Below are 14799 nucleotides of genomic sequence, written 5' to 3' on the forward strand. Positions count from 1 at the left end.
TATCATTAAATATCTATAGCAAGAATCCATTTTACATTTAGATTTTAGCTGTAGAGGGTTGGGTAAGTATTTTTAACTAATTATAATACTAAGTACTAAAGTGCTTCATTCCACAACAAGCCAAAAAATGCACTTAATTTGGCAGTATTTCAACTGAATATACAGGGGATGCTGGGAGTGCTACTAGCCCCTCCCCTAGTGGGTCAGACTCCAAACATGAGGTCAGGTCAGGGCGAGCACCGGATCCAGTTAGAAGTTACAGGTCACACGCAAGCTGTAGCCGGAAAAAAGTACAACTATAGTCAGCTACGGTTTTCATTGGAAACAAATTACACAAATGAATGACCAATAACAAAAACGCAGTGCCTTAAAATAAAATGACTTTTGCCCTACATTGAAACCTCCTCCAAGAATGAGTGAAGTTTTTACAAAACAGCAACCCACGGTTTCCCCTCAAGCCCACACTGAGTCACAGCAAAACCTGGCCTGTGTCAACTGAAAAATGAATCCAACAACCTAGTACAAAAGCTAGGCAATAAACATAAATTAATGTATACCTTGTGTGTTTTGTCATAAAACATAAATGTAGGCACTGTAAAAAAGTGACAGCTTACTGAATAAAATGATTGAAATAAACTTTGCCTGTGCCAAATTAATGTAAAATATGTGTGAAAGACAGTGGAACAGTGAGGCATATTACATAAAATATGCTTAGTAATAAGTAGGTACTTAGAAGTTTATTTACTGTCATAATTGTGGCTACTTATGCAAGTCTATGCAATCTTAAACTCACATTCAACATCCCCATTAACGTCAAGACCTTTTTGATTTAACTAGATCTGCTGGCCAGAGCTCACTCTGTCCATAAAATATGAAGCTGCTACTACAATAGAAACCAGGCACAATAGTAATGCACGCATTTGACATCAATATCTGACAGCAATATAATGCAGGGAGGTGGATTGCCATAGTATTTTAGTCAATATCACCCAACCCAACATGAAATTAATACTTGTAGTAATATGCGCTTAGCCTATTAACAGTATACAAAAAAATGCTAAATAAACTATCTTTAACAGTTACTTATTTCATATATTCTTGTCAAGATTAAACCAATCTGTGGGTTGCAGGTCTGCAATTTTAAACCTAAACGGCCATGAAACTGACACCAACCTTGGCCTTGATATGTTACAACAGAGATTTATGGTTGAGGCTTGCTACAAAGTGGTCTTATAATGTTGATTTCAGAGGGAGAAATTAATGTATATCAGAAGCAACAACAAATCAGTATTATAGTGTCTCAGAAGCAGCGATTCAGAGTAGACTACAGCAACAGCCTCAGCCACAAAATGAAACCAATACTCAATACAACAAGAATGCGACCTTCTCAATTCATTCTACAACACTGATATCATCAAACAAGTAATCTACCACTACACCAAAATCAGGACTGATCTAGAGCTAAAACTCGAAGGACGAAGGTCGAAGGAGAATCAAACCATCCATCCATTTTCTTCCGCTTTATCTGTGGCCGGGCCACGGGGGCAGTAGTCTGAGCAGGGAGGCCCAGACATCCCTCTCCACACACACTTCCTCTAGCTCTTCCGGGGGGATCCTGAGGCGTTGCCAGGTCAGCCGAGAGACATAGGGTGCACTCACACTAGGACTTTAGAACCTCAAGCTCAATTGCTGTGGGTTCTATGTCCTGCACTCACACCTGGACAACCGAATCAGTCCATGGCCCAATGACGTCATCACACGGCACTGTCTGTTGCACAGCAGTGCCAATGCTTTTAGCGGAGAAAATAAGTCAAGCGCCATGAAATATCTATTAAATAGGGAGACAGATATGAGTCCTGCTGCGATACACACTCCTCCGTGAGTTTATGGATATAAAACAGTGCAGAGGAGTGAGGACAGGACTTTATTGAAGGTAAGCTATTATTCGCTGTTTTCTCGTGTGAGCAACATCAGCACACACACAGGGATTGTATAGTAAAGTTTTGTGTGCTGCGCTTACACGAGCAACTGTGCCATGCTTTGGCCCACCTCCTCCAACCAGGCCAAAGTCCCAACTGTGCCGTGCCTGAGCGCAGTCTGATTGCACTTAAACTGGACAAACAAACCACGCTTTAGAAGCTATCTATCCGTGCTTGGGCACGATGCTAAAGTCCTAGTGTGAGTGCACCCATAGTCTCTCCAGCATACCCTGGGTCTTCCCCGAGGCCTCCTCCCGGTGGGACATGCCTGGAGGCGCCCAGGAGACCTCTGGAATAAATGCCCAAGCCACCTCAGCTGGCTCCTATTGGAGGAGCCGGTCTACTCTGAGTTCCTCTTGTGCGACTGCGTTCCTCACCCTTTCTCTAAAAATGTATCCAGCCACCCTGCAAAGGAAACTCATTTCAACCTCTTGTATCCGCGTTCTTGTTCTTTTGGTCATTGCCCAAAGCTCATGACCATAGGGGGAGGATCAAACCAAGACTTAATATTGTCCAAATAATGGGTGGGCCTGTGCAAAGAGAAATCTAATAAATCCCTCCAAATCAAAAGAAAATGACCACTCCTGAATATCACAACAGAATGTCTGAGGTCCCTGTAGCAGTGTTTGACAACATCAGTGATATCCTCTATTAACCATTTAGTGCAGTTTCTATAGCCTCTTTTGATAAATCACAAACTACATTAACTACAAAGTACGGCAAACTGCTGAGTCATGGGCCACAGTATTGCGAAATGAGTCACTGCATTAGTACGTATCTGCATCATGAAGCACAGTTTTAAGAGAAGTTGTATTGTGTGGGATAAGACCAAGATTTATTTAAGTGGTGTCACAATACATTATACATATTATAAGAATAATGTATGAACTAACTTGAAACAGATTAGAATGTTTGGCACACCTACCTCCACAAAATTTCCAATTCAACTTAAAAGTAACTTAATAAGGGACGTAGTCTATGGGTATCTCATGATTCAATTTAATTATGATTTACAGACTCCCTATTCAATTGAAGCACAGTGCGGCTAACATGATCTAATACTTTCTTCTGAATATCTCCATTTCTACATTCATACTTTTAATTATAACTATCTACAATTTGTGTTATAAAAGCTCCAGTGACAACTGAATTTCTCTACTGTGAAATTAATAAAGTTACATCTTATTTATTTATTGGGGTTCATGTCAGCCATAAATTATTGAAAACCCACACTGTTTTAAAATCTTCCCCTACTAAAATTCAATAGTGGTGTACATCTGTTGGCCAGTGTAAAGAAATGCATTGATTTAACTGGATCAGGGCATTACCTCTCTTCTAAACCCTACACTCACACAGAACCTGTCCACCTTTGGCCCTTCAAGTCTCATGTAATTAGTCAAAGCAAAGGGAGAACTGCAGGACAATGTTCAAAGAAGATAAGGCTGAAGTAGCTGGTATTTCTAGTTGGGAATGTGACCTTGGCCAAAAACCTGTTTAGGATATGAGGGAACCTCGTGGGAGAGGTGCACCACAATGTACTGAGCATAGAGGGGATTTTGTTCCACTTTAGAATACGGGAACACTGCTCTATAGACCCTTAAGATGTGTAAACAAATACTTTGTAAATTCAGGAATGGAGGCAACAGGAGGCAAAAGTGAAGTGGCAACATACTGCAATTTCAATGGGAAATTTGGGATTAACCACAGAATATTACAAATATGAAAATATTAACGGGGGTTTGACAAATGATATAGCACAGCCCTTTTGAGAAATATTTTAAATTGTATTTTACATTATTTGTTTATTTAATAGAAGATTGTGAAACACTTGATGATGGCGAAATCCTAATATTTAGATACCTAGAGAAATACTGACCACACAAGTCTTTCATTTTGTGTACAGATGACACTTTACCATAAAATTATACTTTTCTTTTAAGATCAAATATAAGATAAATATTTGGGGCTAGAAATGATTTTTGTAAAAGAGCAGCAAACTAACTGGCGTCTATAAATTGTAAACAGCAATTTTATAGCTGATTTTATATTATAAAAGACTTTAAATCTTTAGTATTAAGACCTGACTTCGGTCCACTTCATTTTGCCTCCATCTCCCTGCATTCCGGGGTTGTTTACTATTCTGATTGATTTAAAAGGGTCTGTACTTTAATCATCCTCAACACTTACTTTCGTCCTTCCGTTTATCTTGTAGTTTCCCAGTTTGCCATTACAGTGCCTGATGAGGTCGTCCATGCGGCTCATGAGAAAGCGGATCTTCTCGCAGCCCGGTTCCCTCCCTTCAATCCACGTGATTTTATCCCCACGAATGTCTTTAGTGGAGTCGCTTTTTTGACTAACCAGCTGACCGTCAGTGAACTTGCCAGTGTCATGCAATGCTTTAACATTGTCCAAAATACCCTGTCCAGTATCTACTCCTAAAAAGTTGTCCACTACGCACATGCCGTGTTTGTCCATGCACGGGACAATATACTCCAAGGCGAGTTTCTTTAGAGATGAGCTAGTCTGACCATTAGGCGTGCCTGTGCTGTTAGGTTTGTCCTCTCCTCCATCTGCCTCGGGGTTCGTGGGTAAAGATGCGGATTCCTTGTCCCTGTCTCCCTGCTCTGGCTCTGGGGGTTTCTTGTTCTGTCCATTCCCGTCCCGCGTCTTCTCCTCTGCCGCCTGTCGCACCGCCGGCTCGGCTTGCTTCTGCTGCGCCTTGTCCGCCTCCTTGCATTTCAGCTTGTGTTCCTTCCAGTGTTGTTTTTGGTGCTCCTTGCTGCAATAGAAGGAGTTCCGACACCTTCCACATTTGAGGAGGTTCTCCATTTTCCCACAAAGTTCACAGTACTGTTTGTCTCGCTCCAGATCGCTCAGTTGCTGCCGATCCATGTTGGCTGCGGGTGTCTGTAATTCCGCCGCGCAATAGCCGACAACTTTGGAAACGACCAACTGTCTGTGTCACGCTGCAGAGAGCGAAACGCGAAAGTCAGACTCGAAACAAGGCCATTTTAAGAAGCTCTCTCCCTCTTCACATGTTGTATCAGAGACGTAACTCTCCGACGAGCGGCGTAGAGCGAACATTTTGGGCTGGGCCAAGGTCTTTCTGAATCATTTTTGTTGCTAGCCGTGGCACTGCGCGTAAAGCATGGCGCCTGTAGCACTGAAGTGAGCGGCTCGCCTGTGACCAACCAGCGGCCCGCCCTGAGGTGACAACACGAACAAAACACGCCCACTGTGCTGCTTTTAGGGACATCCGGACAAATGATGACTGTCAGGAAGACAGAGTGCACATTTAAGGCATTGCTAAGGCCAAGCCCATGTGGAGTATTGCATAGCAGGCTGTATAAGATCATATAGTTACAGAAGGCGCACGCTGTAACTTTTAAGGTGGATGGTCTGCCAACTGCTTGATAATATTGTGTAGATGTCGTTGCTTTGCAGAATGTTCCACTGTATGGCATTACATTGTCTATTTAATATTTATTCCATTACCAATATTTTAAATGCTAAAACAAACAACAAAAAACTCACTGAAATCTCACTGTGAGGGAACCTGTAACTCGCCTGATGGCATCACCTGATCCTATCCATGGAGATATAAACATTTATTGTCATACTATGAAACCTTCCAGGTAAATCATGTCCATGGAGACAAGGTGGCAGACTACTATAAAATTTACACAGTGCGCTTTTCGTTTTCAGTGACTTCAAACAAAGGTGACACGATTTGTTAAAGGTCTTTAGTTGATGATCAAACAGGACTACTGTAACAGAAACCTGTGCCCAGTTTTGAGTGAGCGACTGTCATCAGTTGGATTAAAGACAGACCAAACAAACATGGGCTAATAAACTCTAGCAGGGCTTTGGCAACAGACAAGTCGACCCATAACAGGCCCAATTGTGTGGAGATTAATCACAACATTTACATTTTCTTGTCCAACAAACTATTAGGCCTGCATATATATTCTATTTTAGTTCACCACTTGTACCTGTGTTTTGAATTAAAAAAAAAAAAAAAAAAAATGGAAATGACATTTTATTAACAAGCCAATACAAAATAAAACATAACTTGTGTGCATGTTTATTGTAACCCCTGAGCCTCAAGAGAGTTTTTAGATCCCCTTGAGTGAATAACAGCAATTTTCTATAATTATTGCCTTGAGTCCACAATAATAGAAAAAAAGCTCTTCAGATAAAGTGCATTCAAAATTATGTACACTTCAAATGCACCAGTCAAAATAATGTGTAATAATGTGTTCAAACTTTGCTTTCAGAACAACTGGTAGTCTATTCTTTTTGTTTATCTTATTATTGGGATTCAGAATTTGTTTTGATTACAGTCATGCCCATTTAAAACAAAATACACAAAATCTATACCAATCAACTACTACGAATAGGCCCACGGATAATAATATAATTTCTAGTACCATGCCTTTGATTTGGACTGTGTATCCTATTTTTATTTTTATTTTTTTTTTAAAATAGTATTTATTAGTAATTGTAATCAGTTTCCGAGTTTAATTGAAGCCCCTGAACGTAACCCTAGCCACCACGGTTTGCCCTAATTCCAGACTGACTCGCATTTGTGGAATTCCTTACTCACAACAGAAGCATAATTTACTATAATCTTTGAAGCACATGTCGGCCTATTCATATTCATTATAATCTATTCAAACAGCGTTGACACTGAACCCAAACTCTGCGCAAATATCTAGTGCTACATAAAGCAAAATCAGTGACCTATCAAAGTAAAAATAAACAGTTTGTGACGGACAGAGGTTGAGTGTGCAGCGCAGAGGCAGTGCACAGCGCGAGTTGGCACCAGTTGTGTGGCACGTACGCAGTCTGCAGGAGTCCCGAGAGGAGGGGGTCTGGACGCACGCCAGTAATCCGAGCGAGAAAGGCTGCACAAAAACGTGATTTAATAGCCACATATGACTCCTTATAAACCCATTTTGGCGTGGCTGTTGGCTAATGTATGCTTAGATTGAAAAAGAGCAGAAATAGTGGCGAAATTACGCTGCTTTTCTGTATTTGTAGTCAAAGATTACAATTATTATATATTTTAAAATCTAAATTATTGTTTCCATAGCGTAAACAATCCCTCTATATATTAATACCTGAATGTTAAGACTGACATAATTAAATCATGATTCAAATAAAATGTCAAATGTATTGCTTGGTTTGTTTGTACTACATGTCCCGAAATGCATTGCGCAACATTACGTACGGATCCACGCGCAAAGGTCCCCATTAGGAGTCCGTGTGATTGCCTGCTAGTGTACCACAACATTGAAAAATTGACCCATCTGCCACTTAGCTTATCAAACGAGCTTTATTTAATCAACGCGGTAGGAAATGTTAAGTTTTCCAAGAGTAAGTAGCAGATAAGCAATTTTTTTTCGCGATTCTTCCGTAATTCCGAAGCTTGACCACGAGAGTCTCATGTTTTTAGCATCTGCTCGTGTAGTTTTTAGATTTCCTCCCCAGTAGCTTCTTCAACTCAACTTTCAGGGATGAATAAACGAGAAGGTGGGCCCTATATTAAATTACTCAGTTTAAAAAATTATTTTATTACTGTTATTGTTCAGTTTACACCTTGTTTTTAAGTCTTAATACATCGTTTTTCTTTAGTTCTTGCATTTTCTGTGTTTTGTTTATTTCCATATCAGTGAACATGCATCTTAGTGATATTTTGTGTTATAGAAAAGCATGCATGAAGACATTTTATGGATGTTTTGTCAGGTGAAGGATCATCCAGTAAAAAGGCTGTGAGTGATGCCAATGTGAACGTGTCCTCGCCTATCATCGCTGCTTTTAAAGGTGAAATCTCCTCCTCTGTATTTATCTAACCTTGTATACAAATACGTTCTGAATTAAAGGTTTTGGTGTCCAATTCTAAGTTTTCCAGCAGGAGCTCGACACCAAACATGACAAATATGAGCGGCTTGTTAAGATCAGTCGAGACATCACCATTGAGAGCAAAAGGACTATTTTCCTTTTACACAGAGTAACCAGGTATGTTTTATTTTCACTCATCAAATTATTCATAGTAGCACTTAAACAGACATGGTTAAGTGAAGTGCTTCACATGTTCAGTTACAGTACAATTACAAGAATCTATGCATTTTAAACTTCAGCAGACTCTTTCTTTTTTTTTTCTTTAAAAAAAAATTATAATTTCAACAACTTGCATGCTCTACACAAAGACATTCATTTGTTGAGAAGAGACTGCATTCACATTCAACTTAATTATGTTAAAAACTCAGATGGAGGTAGAGATGGGCAATATATCAAGTTGTCAATAATCATAAATGTTGTTTGGATATATGCAATTTATACATATTTGATACATATTTTATTATATAGAAAACAAACATTCATGTGTAAAACTCAAATGTTGCAAATATAGTTTAGAACAAACTGTGCATTGTAATTGTTCTACTTTCTGAATAATGTGCCGCAACCATATAAGTCTGTTCTTTATCTCAGTTTTAAACTGTAGGGCAACATATAGTTGAAACCACTTTTCCAACACTAATATGATGTTGTTATGTCAGTGTTCCTGATGTTGAGGGGATTCTCAGTGAAGCTGATGTTAAACTGGATTTGGTGAGGCAGAAGATTGGCCTCATTGCTGACGAGCTCAGAGGAGAGGACATCTACCAGTTCCACAGAGCCTTCACACCTGGTAAGAGCCAGTTCTCATTCATATGCCCCCAGTGGAAACTTGAATGCTCCATTGTTTGACTAGTAGAATATGATTCATGTTTGTACAAAAGGTGGAGCAACCAAGTCTCCTGCATATAACTGAAATGTTATATAATAAAATTAGGTTATATATTTTGAAGGTGTTATTGCTTTACCAGGAAAGTTCCACAGTATCACATTAAACATATCTATCTCCTTGGAGATAAGCAGGTGACCATTAGGCTGAGTTACAGGTAAGATCTGTGGAGAAGTGATACCACTCACAGCAAGAATGTTTCAGTGTGTTATTAGCATCAGAAACACCTGTAAACAAAATAAATTCAAGACCATTTTCATGTCATGCTGCGAGATATTCCAGGTAAATAATGCATCTGTAATAGGCACCATTAGCAAATCATTTTTTCAATAATAAATTTTAAGTCTTATGGGTTATTTATTGTGTATGAAACCTTCTTACCCTGTAGTTTAAACCTCTACTAACATCATTTGAAATTCATGGGAAATGTTGTGAATCTGATTTATTCGTCATTAGCAGTTAGCATTTAATATTTCAGTGTTCTCTCAAATGTTAATGCTCTCGGTCTTATTAAAATGAGCACTGGGAACTGAATATCTTGTGAATCTAATCACAATTAGTTTTAGAAAGCTGCATATTTTTCCCATAAATTTTGTTCAGTCCCACCCTGTTTGAGATCTTCAACGTGGCATATTGTGATGACTAACTCGGATATGACTCATGTTTTATACAAAAGGTCGATCAAATCAAGCTTCCCGAAATAGCCTGCATAAGCCACTCAAATGCATTTACATTTTCATGACAGGACAAGTGGAGTAACTTATTATTGTGGTTGTCATTTCTCTGTGGGGTGGTCAAAGCTGACATTGCGGTTTCCATAGTGACACTAATACCTCCATCGGAAGAGAATACGATATCCTCAGTGCGGATGTCGGATATTTAGAAATCCTCTTATGACAGATGGTTGAAAAGCAGACGTAGGGCTAATAGAAAGTTAAAAAAAAAAGAAACAGCCAGAAGCACTGTTGTGTTATACAGTACACTTTATTACACTATACAGTAGTTTACTACACTCTAGAGTGTATTTAGCATCTAAAAATACCCACTGGTTTAACAGGCTAAGCAGTCTTGAAGGGCTATACAGTAATGTTAACAGATTTTCACTCACTGCAAAAGTCCAAAATGTACATTTTTTTAAACATTTAAAAAAAAAACTTTGTTATAGATATGGGCAATTAAAAATACAATTTATTTTGGTTTATACAAAAAAAAAAAGACTTCCAGTGGATACTAAGCTTTGTTCTTTTTCAAGTTTATGATTTTTGGCCTTTGTTCCCTGTAAGTTATCCTATACACAACGTGACCGAATGTCTTGTGTAGCTCTCAAAATGTTAAATATTTTCTCCAAACTGAACAAATTCACAGGAACATATTACGAGTACAGAACATTTGATGAAAGCCATATTACATTTATCTTAATTCTGTAAAGATTGTGCGATACGGCGGCTCTGATATGGCCCAGACCCCGATAGTCACACCCTCTTGATAAAGCTACTTTCCCACTAGCATCAATACAAGTTTCTGTTAGCTTAGTCAAAACGTCTGTGAATTTGGAGGAAAAACACATCACCCCGAGCAAAGAAAACGCTGTTATCTGCGTGCTGGGGAAGTCATTTTTAGATTGTGGCCACTTTAGAAATCTGTGCTGCATCCTTTGCGACGTGACTAGTGGCAGTTCCCACCAATTAAATGTTTCATTTTTTATCATCTTTATTAGATTGAGGACTTTCCAGATAATGTCGTCAGGAAGAGATGTCTCTAAGCATGCACAGTAAATGGCTCTGTGTTCTTTATACCAGCAGTGTCATAGATAGATATTGTGGGCAGAATCAGGAGGTAATTGAGGGTGATAAAGTAGCAGACCTGCAGTGATAAGCTCTGTTAACGAGAACACTATAGAGACAACACAAGTGCGCCAGACACAGAGGGTTCACCTGCAACCCACTGAACTGGGCACTGGTCAAATATTAACAGCTTTGTACCACATTTGTGCTTCATTAAATCAGCAAAGTACAAAAACAACTGTGATTCTGCTGAAAGTGACAAAAAAGTAATGATTCCCAAATGTGCCTGTATAACCAATAGACCTTGTATTCATAATATACAATTTCAGCAAGGTATTTTTGAGAAGGAACATTTTATTGATTATTAAACTGTTTAATGATTATTCACAATTACTGACTGATGAGTGAATGATGCTTAATTCATTTTCATCCCCACTGTCCAATCGATCACCATTCGAGTATGTGAATAGGTTTACAATATCAAGTTAATGTGACATAAACACATAAAACACACTTTACATACAGGGTTTTTTTTTTTTTTTTTGGAGCATAGTTGAATTGAAAGGAATTATTTTTGCATGAAAAATATGACTTTTATCGTTTTTTTGTGCTTATTATAATATTGTCACCCAATTACAGTGATTTTTTGACATTTCTGCTTTTGTACCACAGACACAAAATCTTTTACTAGATGGTCAAAACTATATTGCAAATTGTGCCATGTGGGCCATCCTTATTATACGGTTAATAATAATAATGATATTATAATAATATATAATATTTGTATTAATTATCTTTATATCTTTTTATTTTAGTGTTGTTTGTTTGGAGTTGTAGACATAACAGAGATACTAAATACAAAAACAATGTTTATATGGTTGAGGTCATGCTGCTATATTCATAAAAGAGCCATATGATTAAAAGTCAAATAAAGTTCATAGGAAGTTGCGTGCTTTTCCAAACCCTGTTAACGCTTGCATTCAATACTATCCTAAGCGGGATCAAAAATGTTCGAAGGGGTTCATTTTTAGCCCTGTTTTCATTGTATAGTCATATAATGTTGAGGTGATGAGTTTTTAATGCATTCTATAGAGAAGTTTAAGAAACCATATGTGATTATGTAAGTGTAAGTATTTTATATACAGACAGAACAAAGGGCTGAGGTAAGAGTGCTATTGTTGCTCTGTTTGCTAAATGATGCACAGAGCTTCTGACAGTAAACTAAGGAACTGGACTCCACCTGCATCAAAGCCTGCTGGGTAATGTGTATGTGACTTCCTGGCTGCTCAGACCGTCTCTCCTAGTCCTGTACATAAGCTTATGTTTGATAATACAAAAATGTGCATTTCAGCTACAAAATACATGATATAATTCAGTCAGTGATCACTTTATTTGTGTAGGACTATAAAATAATATGATTCCGTAAGTGCATGAAATAAAGTTGTTCATTTGAAAATTTATCCTAGTGTATAATTTTGGAATAGGCAATTGGAAAAACTGAACAGAAATTGTCTCAGTTTTTTTGTTTTACTGCTACTTGGGCTGAGTTCACATTTTTATACCACACACCTTATCGGAAACAAAGGGAGTGAAACTGAAATTAAACCTAGACTGGATGTAGAATAGATCAAGACTAAACAAGGACTAGAACAGAACAGAACAAACCAAGCTCTTATCAAGACTAAACTGACCTTAGTTAGGTCATCCTTAGTCAGGATGACCTAACTCTCTCTCCTTCCATTTTTTCTCTGTCACACTTTCTACTTTCTCTCAGTGTCTCTCTGTTTTAATCTCCCTTTTTTTCTTCAGACAATCTCTTACACTCTCCAGCTCCCTATCTCTCCATCTCTCTTTTTTTCTCTCTGCTTCTCTCCTTCACTCTCTCTTTACCCTTCTCTCTCTCCCTCGCTCTCTAACACTGAGACCTCTGTTCGGAGATAGGAGCAGCTTTGAAGCCCCCAAAGTAAACTTCAGACACAAAGTCTTCCGTCCTGTGATTATTTGATTGTTGTTTACACTGGGCCAGAAAACAAGTGTGGGGTCATCTGAGCCCACCAAACACAGAGCGCTGCAACCCTGTCAAACGGCTGCAGCAGGAAATATGTCTGATTTTCACTTTGGTCTGTCACGATAATTAATATATTGACTTCAGTAAATTATAGGAGGAGGAACAATATTTTGCAGGGTATTTAAAATTGTTGTATGTTCTTTCTACTACTGAAGAGTTTTTTCTTTTTTTTATTAGCAACTTCTCTGACTCTTTTTTGTTACTGACTTACAAATTAAGTGTTTTATTCTGCTTTTTATTTATTGCAGCTCATGTTTTTTAACAATATCATACATTTAGGAAAGGGTTTACTGGAGTCTTGGTTGTCCTGTTTTACAGTTATTGTGTATATTATCATTTGTATATTTTTTTTCAGCAATATATCACACACAATATTAGTTATTGTGGCAGGCCTATTTGAACCATTGTCTTGATCTGAAATCTGCTCTCACTGCTGATACCATGTAGTACTTTACACATAGTGCGTGCTGCACTCATTTGACCCTCTTTATTTAAGGAAATGGCCTGTGTGTCTTTCATTGTTTTCAGAAAATTAAATAACATGCAGATGGAGCCAGCCAAGATTCTGTTTCAACAGCCTAACAATGCTAATATACTGTAATATACATGTACTGTGTATCTTTATTGCAGGTATCCAGGAGTATGTTGAAGCTGTTTCGTTCCAGCATTTCATCCGCCATCGCAGCCTCATCAGCCTCGAGGAGATCAACGCCCGCCTGGTGTTCATGAGGGCAGAGAAAGAGAATGTTAAGGTAACAAAATCACATGACAGAAACAGGCTTTTATGTATACAGCTGTTCTAAATAAATTAAAGTAAAATAAAATAAATACAATTAATTAATAAATAAAATAAAGGAAATAATATATTCAGTATATTCAAATATCTATTAAATTTTTTTTTATAAATTTTTTTAGTAATGCAATCAAGTTTAAAACCTGTTTTGTATTTCAGCTATGCATTACTCCAGCAATGAAAAAAAGTTGATATTGGTGATTAAGTTGATAACAATTATGTCAAATAAGCTCATATCCATATTAATAATGGCTATTTAAAACTCAGTTAATGTCATAAAAAATAAGAAATGTATTTCCATTGTGAGTGAATTTGTTTCTTTTAGGAGAGGCGTGTAAATCATACATTTCAAGTTAAAATAACATAATAATGCTTAATATATAGGACCTCAGTTTTTCCCCCTTACTTCCCCCTTTCTTCTAATACTTTTGCCGTGATACACCAGGTTCCTGTTGAAGCTGCTCCGGGGGGCACCCATGTCCTGACCTTCCAGGTGACCCCCTCAGATTACCTTCTGGGCGTGGCCGACCTCACGGGGGAACTAATGCGTCTGTGCATCAGCAGTGTGGGAAACGGAGATATCGACACGCCCTTTCAGCTCAGCCAGTTCCTCCGACAAATCCACGATGGTTTCTCTTACATAGGTAACACAGGGCCCTACGAAGTGTCCAAGAAACTGCACACATTAAGGCAGAGTTTGGGTAAAGTGGAGGACGCCTGCTACACACTACGAGTCCGAGGGTCTGAGATCCCCAAACACATGCTGGCAGATGTGTTCACGAGCAGAAACACCATTATGGACCCAGAGGAGGGAGTGGTTTAATCCCATTTGCTCGGAAGCCTGGTTTTATTATTGTTCACTTTTATTAATGGGGCCTGATTTGACAGTATAGAGTTCTACATCATTAAATCTAGTCTAGTCAGGTTGTTTCAGTAGTTAAAGGTATATAACTTTGAATTTCAGGTGTTTTTTTTTAATGCTAAATAAATAAAAAATAAGTACATGGATACTACCCATGGATACAAGTAATGGCAGACCCTATACCAGAAAAGTAACATGCTGCACCTTTAGTTTCAAAGTAAATTAATGTGTAGCCCCCCCAACAATAGTTTTTTTTAAAAAATAAATTTAATGCTACCAGATGATATTTTTTAATGAAAGGTAATGTCATTTGTGAATTGGTTTAATATGTGCGCAGTCTATACGTTTAACTGCTGAAATAAATTCACTTCTAACAATGATAATAACAGTAATAATGATGTAGGACTGTATGCTGAAGACCTGTACACTTGTAAACAGGATCTGAAAGCTGTTTTGGCATTCTTATGCTTTGGTGAGTTTTTGTGTTGAATTTCAAATAAACCAGTGTTACCGTAAAGCACCA

At 38.1% G+C, this 14799-nt stretch overlaps 2 protein-coding genes across 2 annotated transcripts; one reads left to right on the plus strand and one right to left on the minus strand.

Moving 5' to 3' along the window:
• Positions 1–3930: 3930 nt before the first annotated feature.
• Positions 3931–4934, minus strand: LOC129411174 (egl nine homolog 1-like). Its single transcript, XM_055161061.1, has one exon. It carries the CDS (start codon positions 4869–4871, stop codon positions 4146–4148), a length of 726 nt encoding a protein of 241 aa, XP_055017036.1. The 5' UTR covers positions 4872–4934; the 3' UTR covers positions 3931–4145.
• A 2306-nt stretch (positions 4935–7240) lies between these two features.
• tsnax (translin-associated factor X) lies at positions 7241–14528 on the plus strand. The gene is made up of 6 exons (XM_020921354.2): positions 7241–7514; positions 7728–7805; positions 7886–8000; positions 8543–8673; positions 13252–13373; positions 13860–14528. Exons 1-6 carry the CDS (start codon positions 7499–7501, stop codon positions 14235–14237), a joined length of 840 nt encoding a protein of 279 aa, XP_020777013.1. The 5' UTR covers positions 7241–7498; the 3' UTR covers positions 14238–14528.
• Positions 14529–14799: the final 271 nt, after the last annotated feature.

The sequence above is a fragment of the Boleophthalmus pectinirostris genome, unplaced genomic scaffold, assembly GCF_026225935.1.
Source record: "Boleophthalmus pectinirostris isolate CB_2022bp ecotype Guang Dong unplaced genomic scaffold, ASM2622593v1 HiC_scaffold_304, whole genome shotgun sequence".
In the NCBI taxonomy this organism is placed as follows: domain Eukaryota; kingdom Metazoa; phylum Chordata; class Actinopteri; order Gobiiformes; family Gobiidae; genus Boleophthalmus; species Boleophthalmus pectinirostris.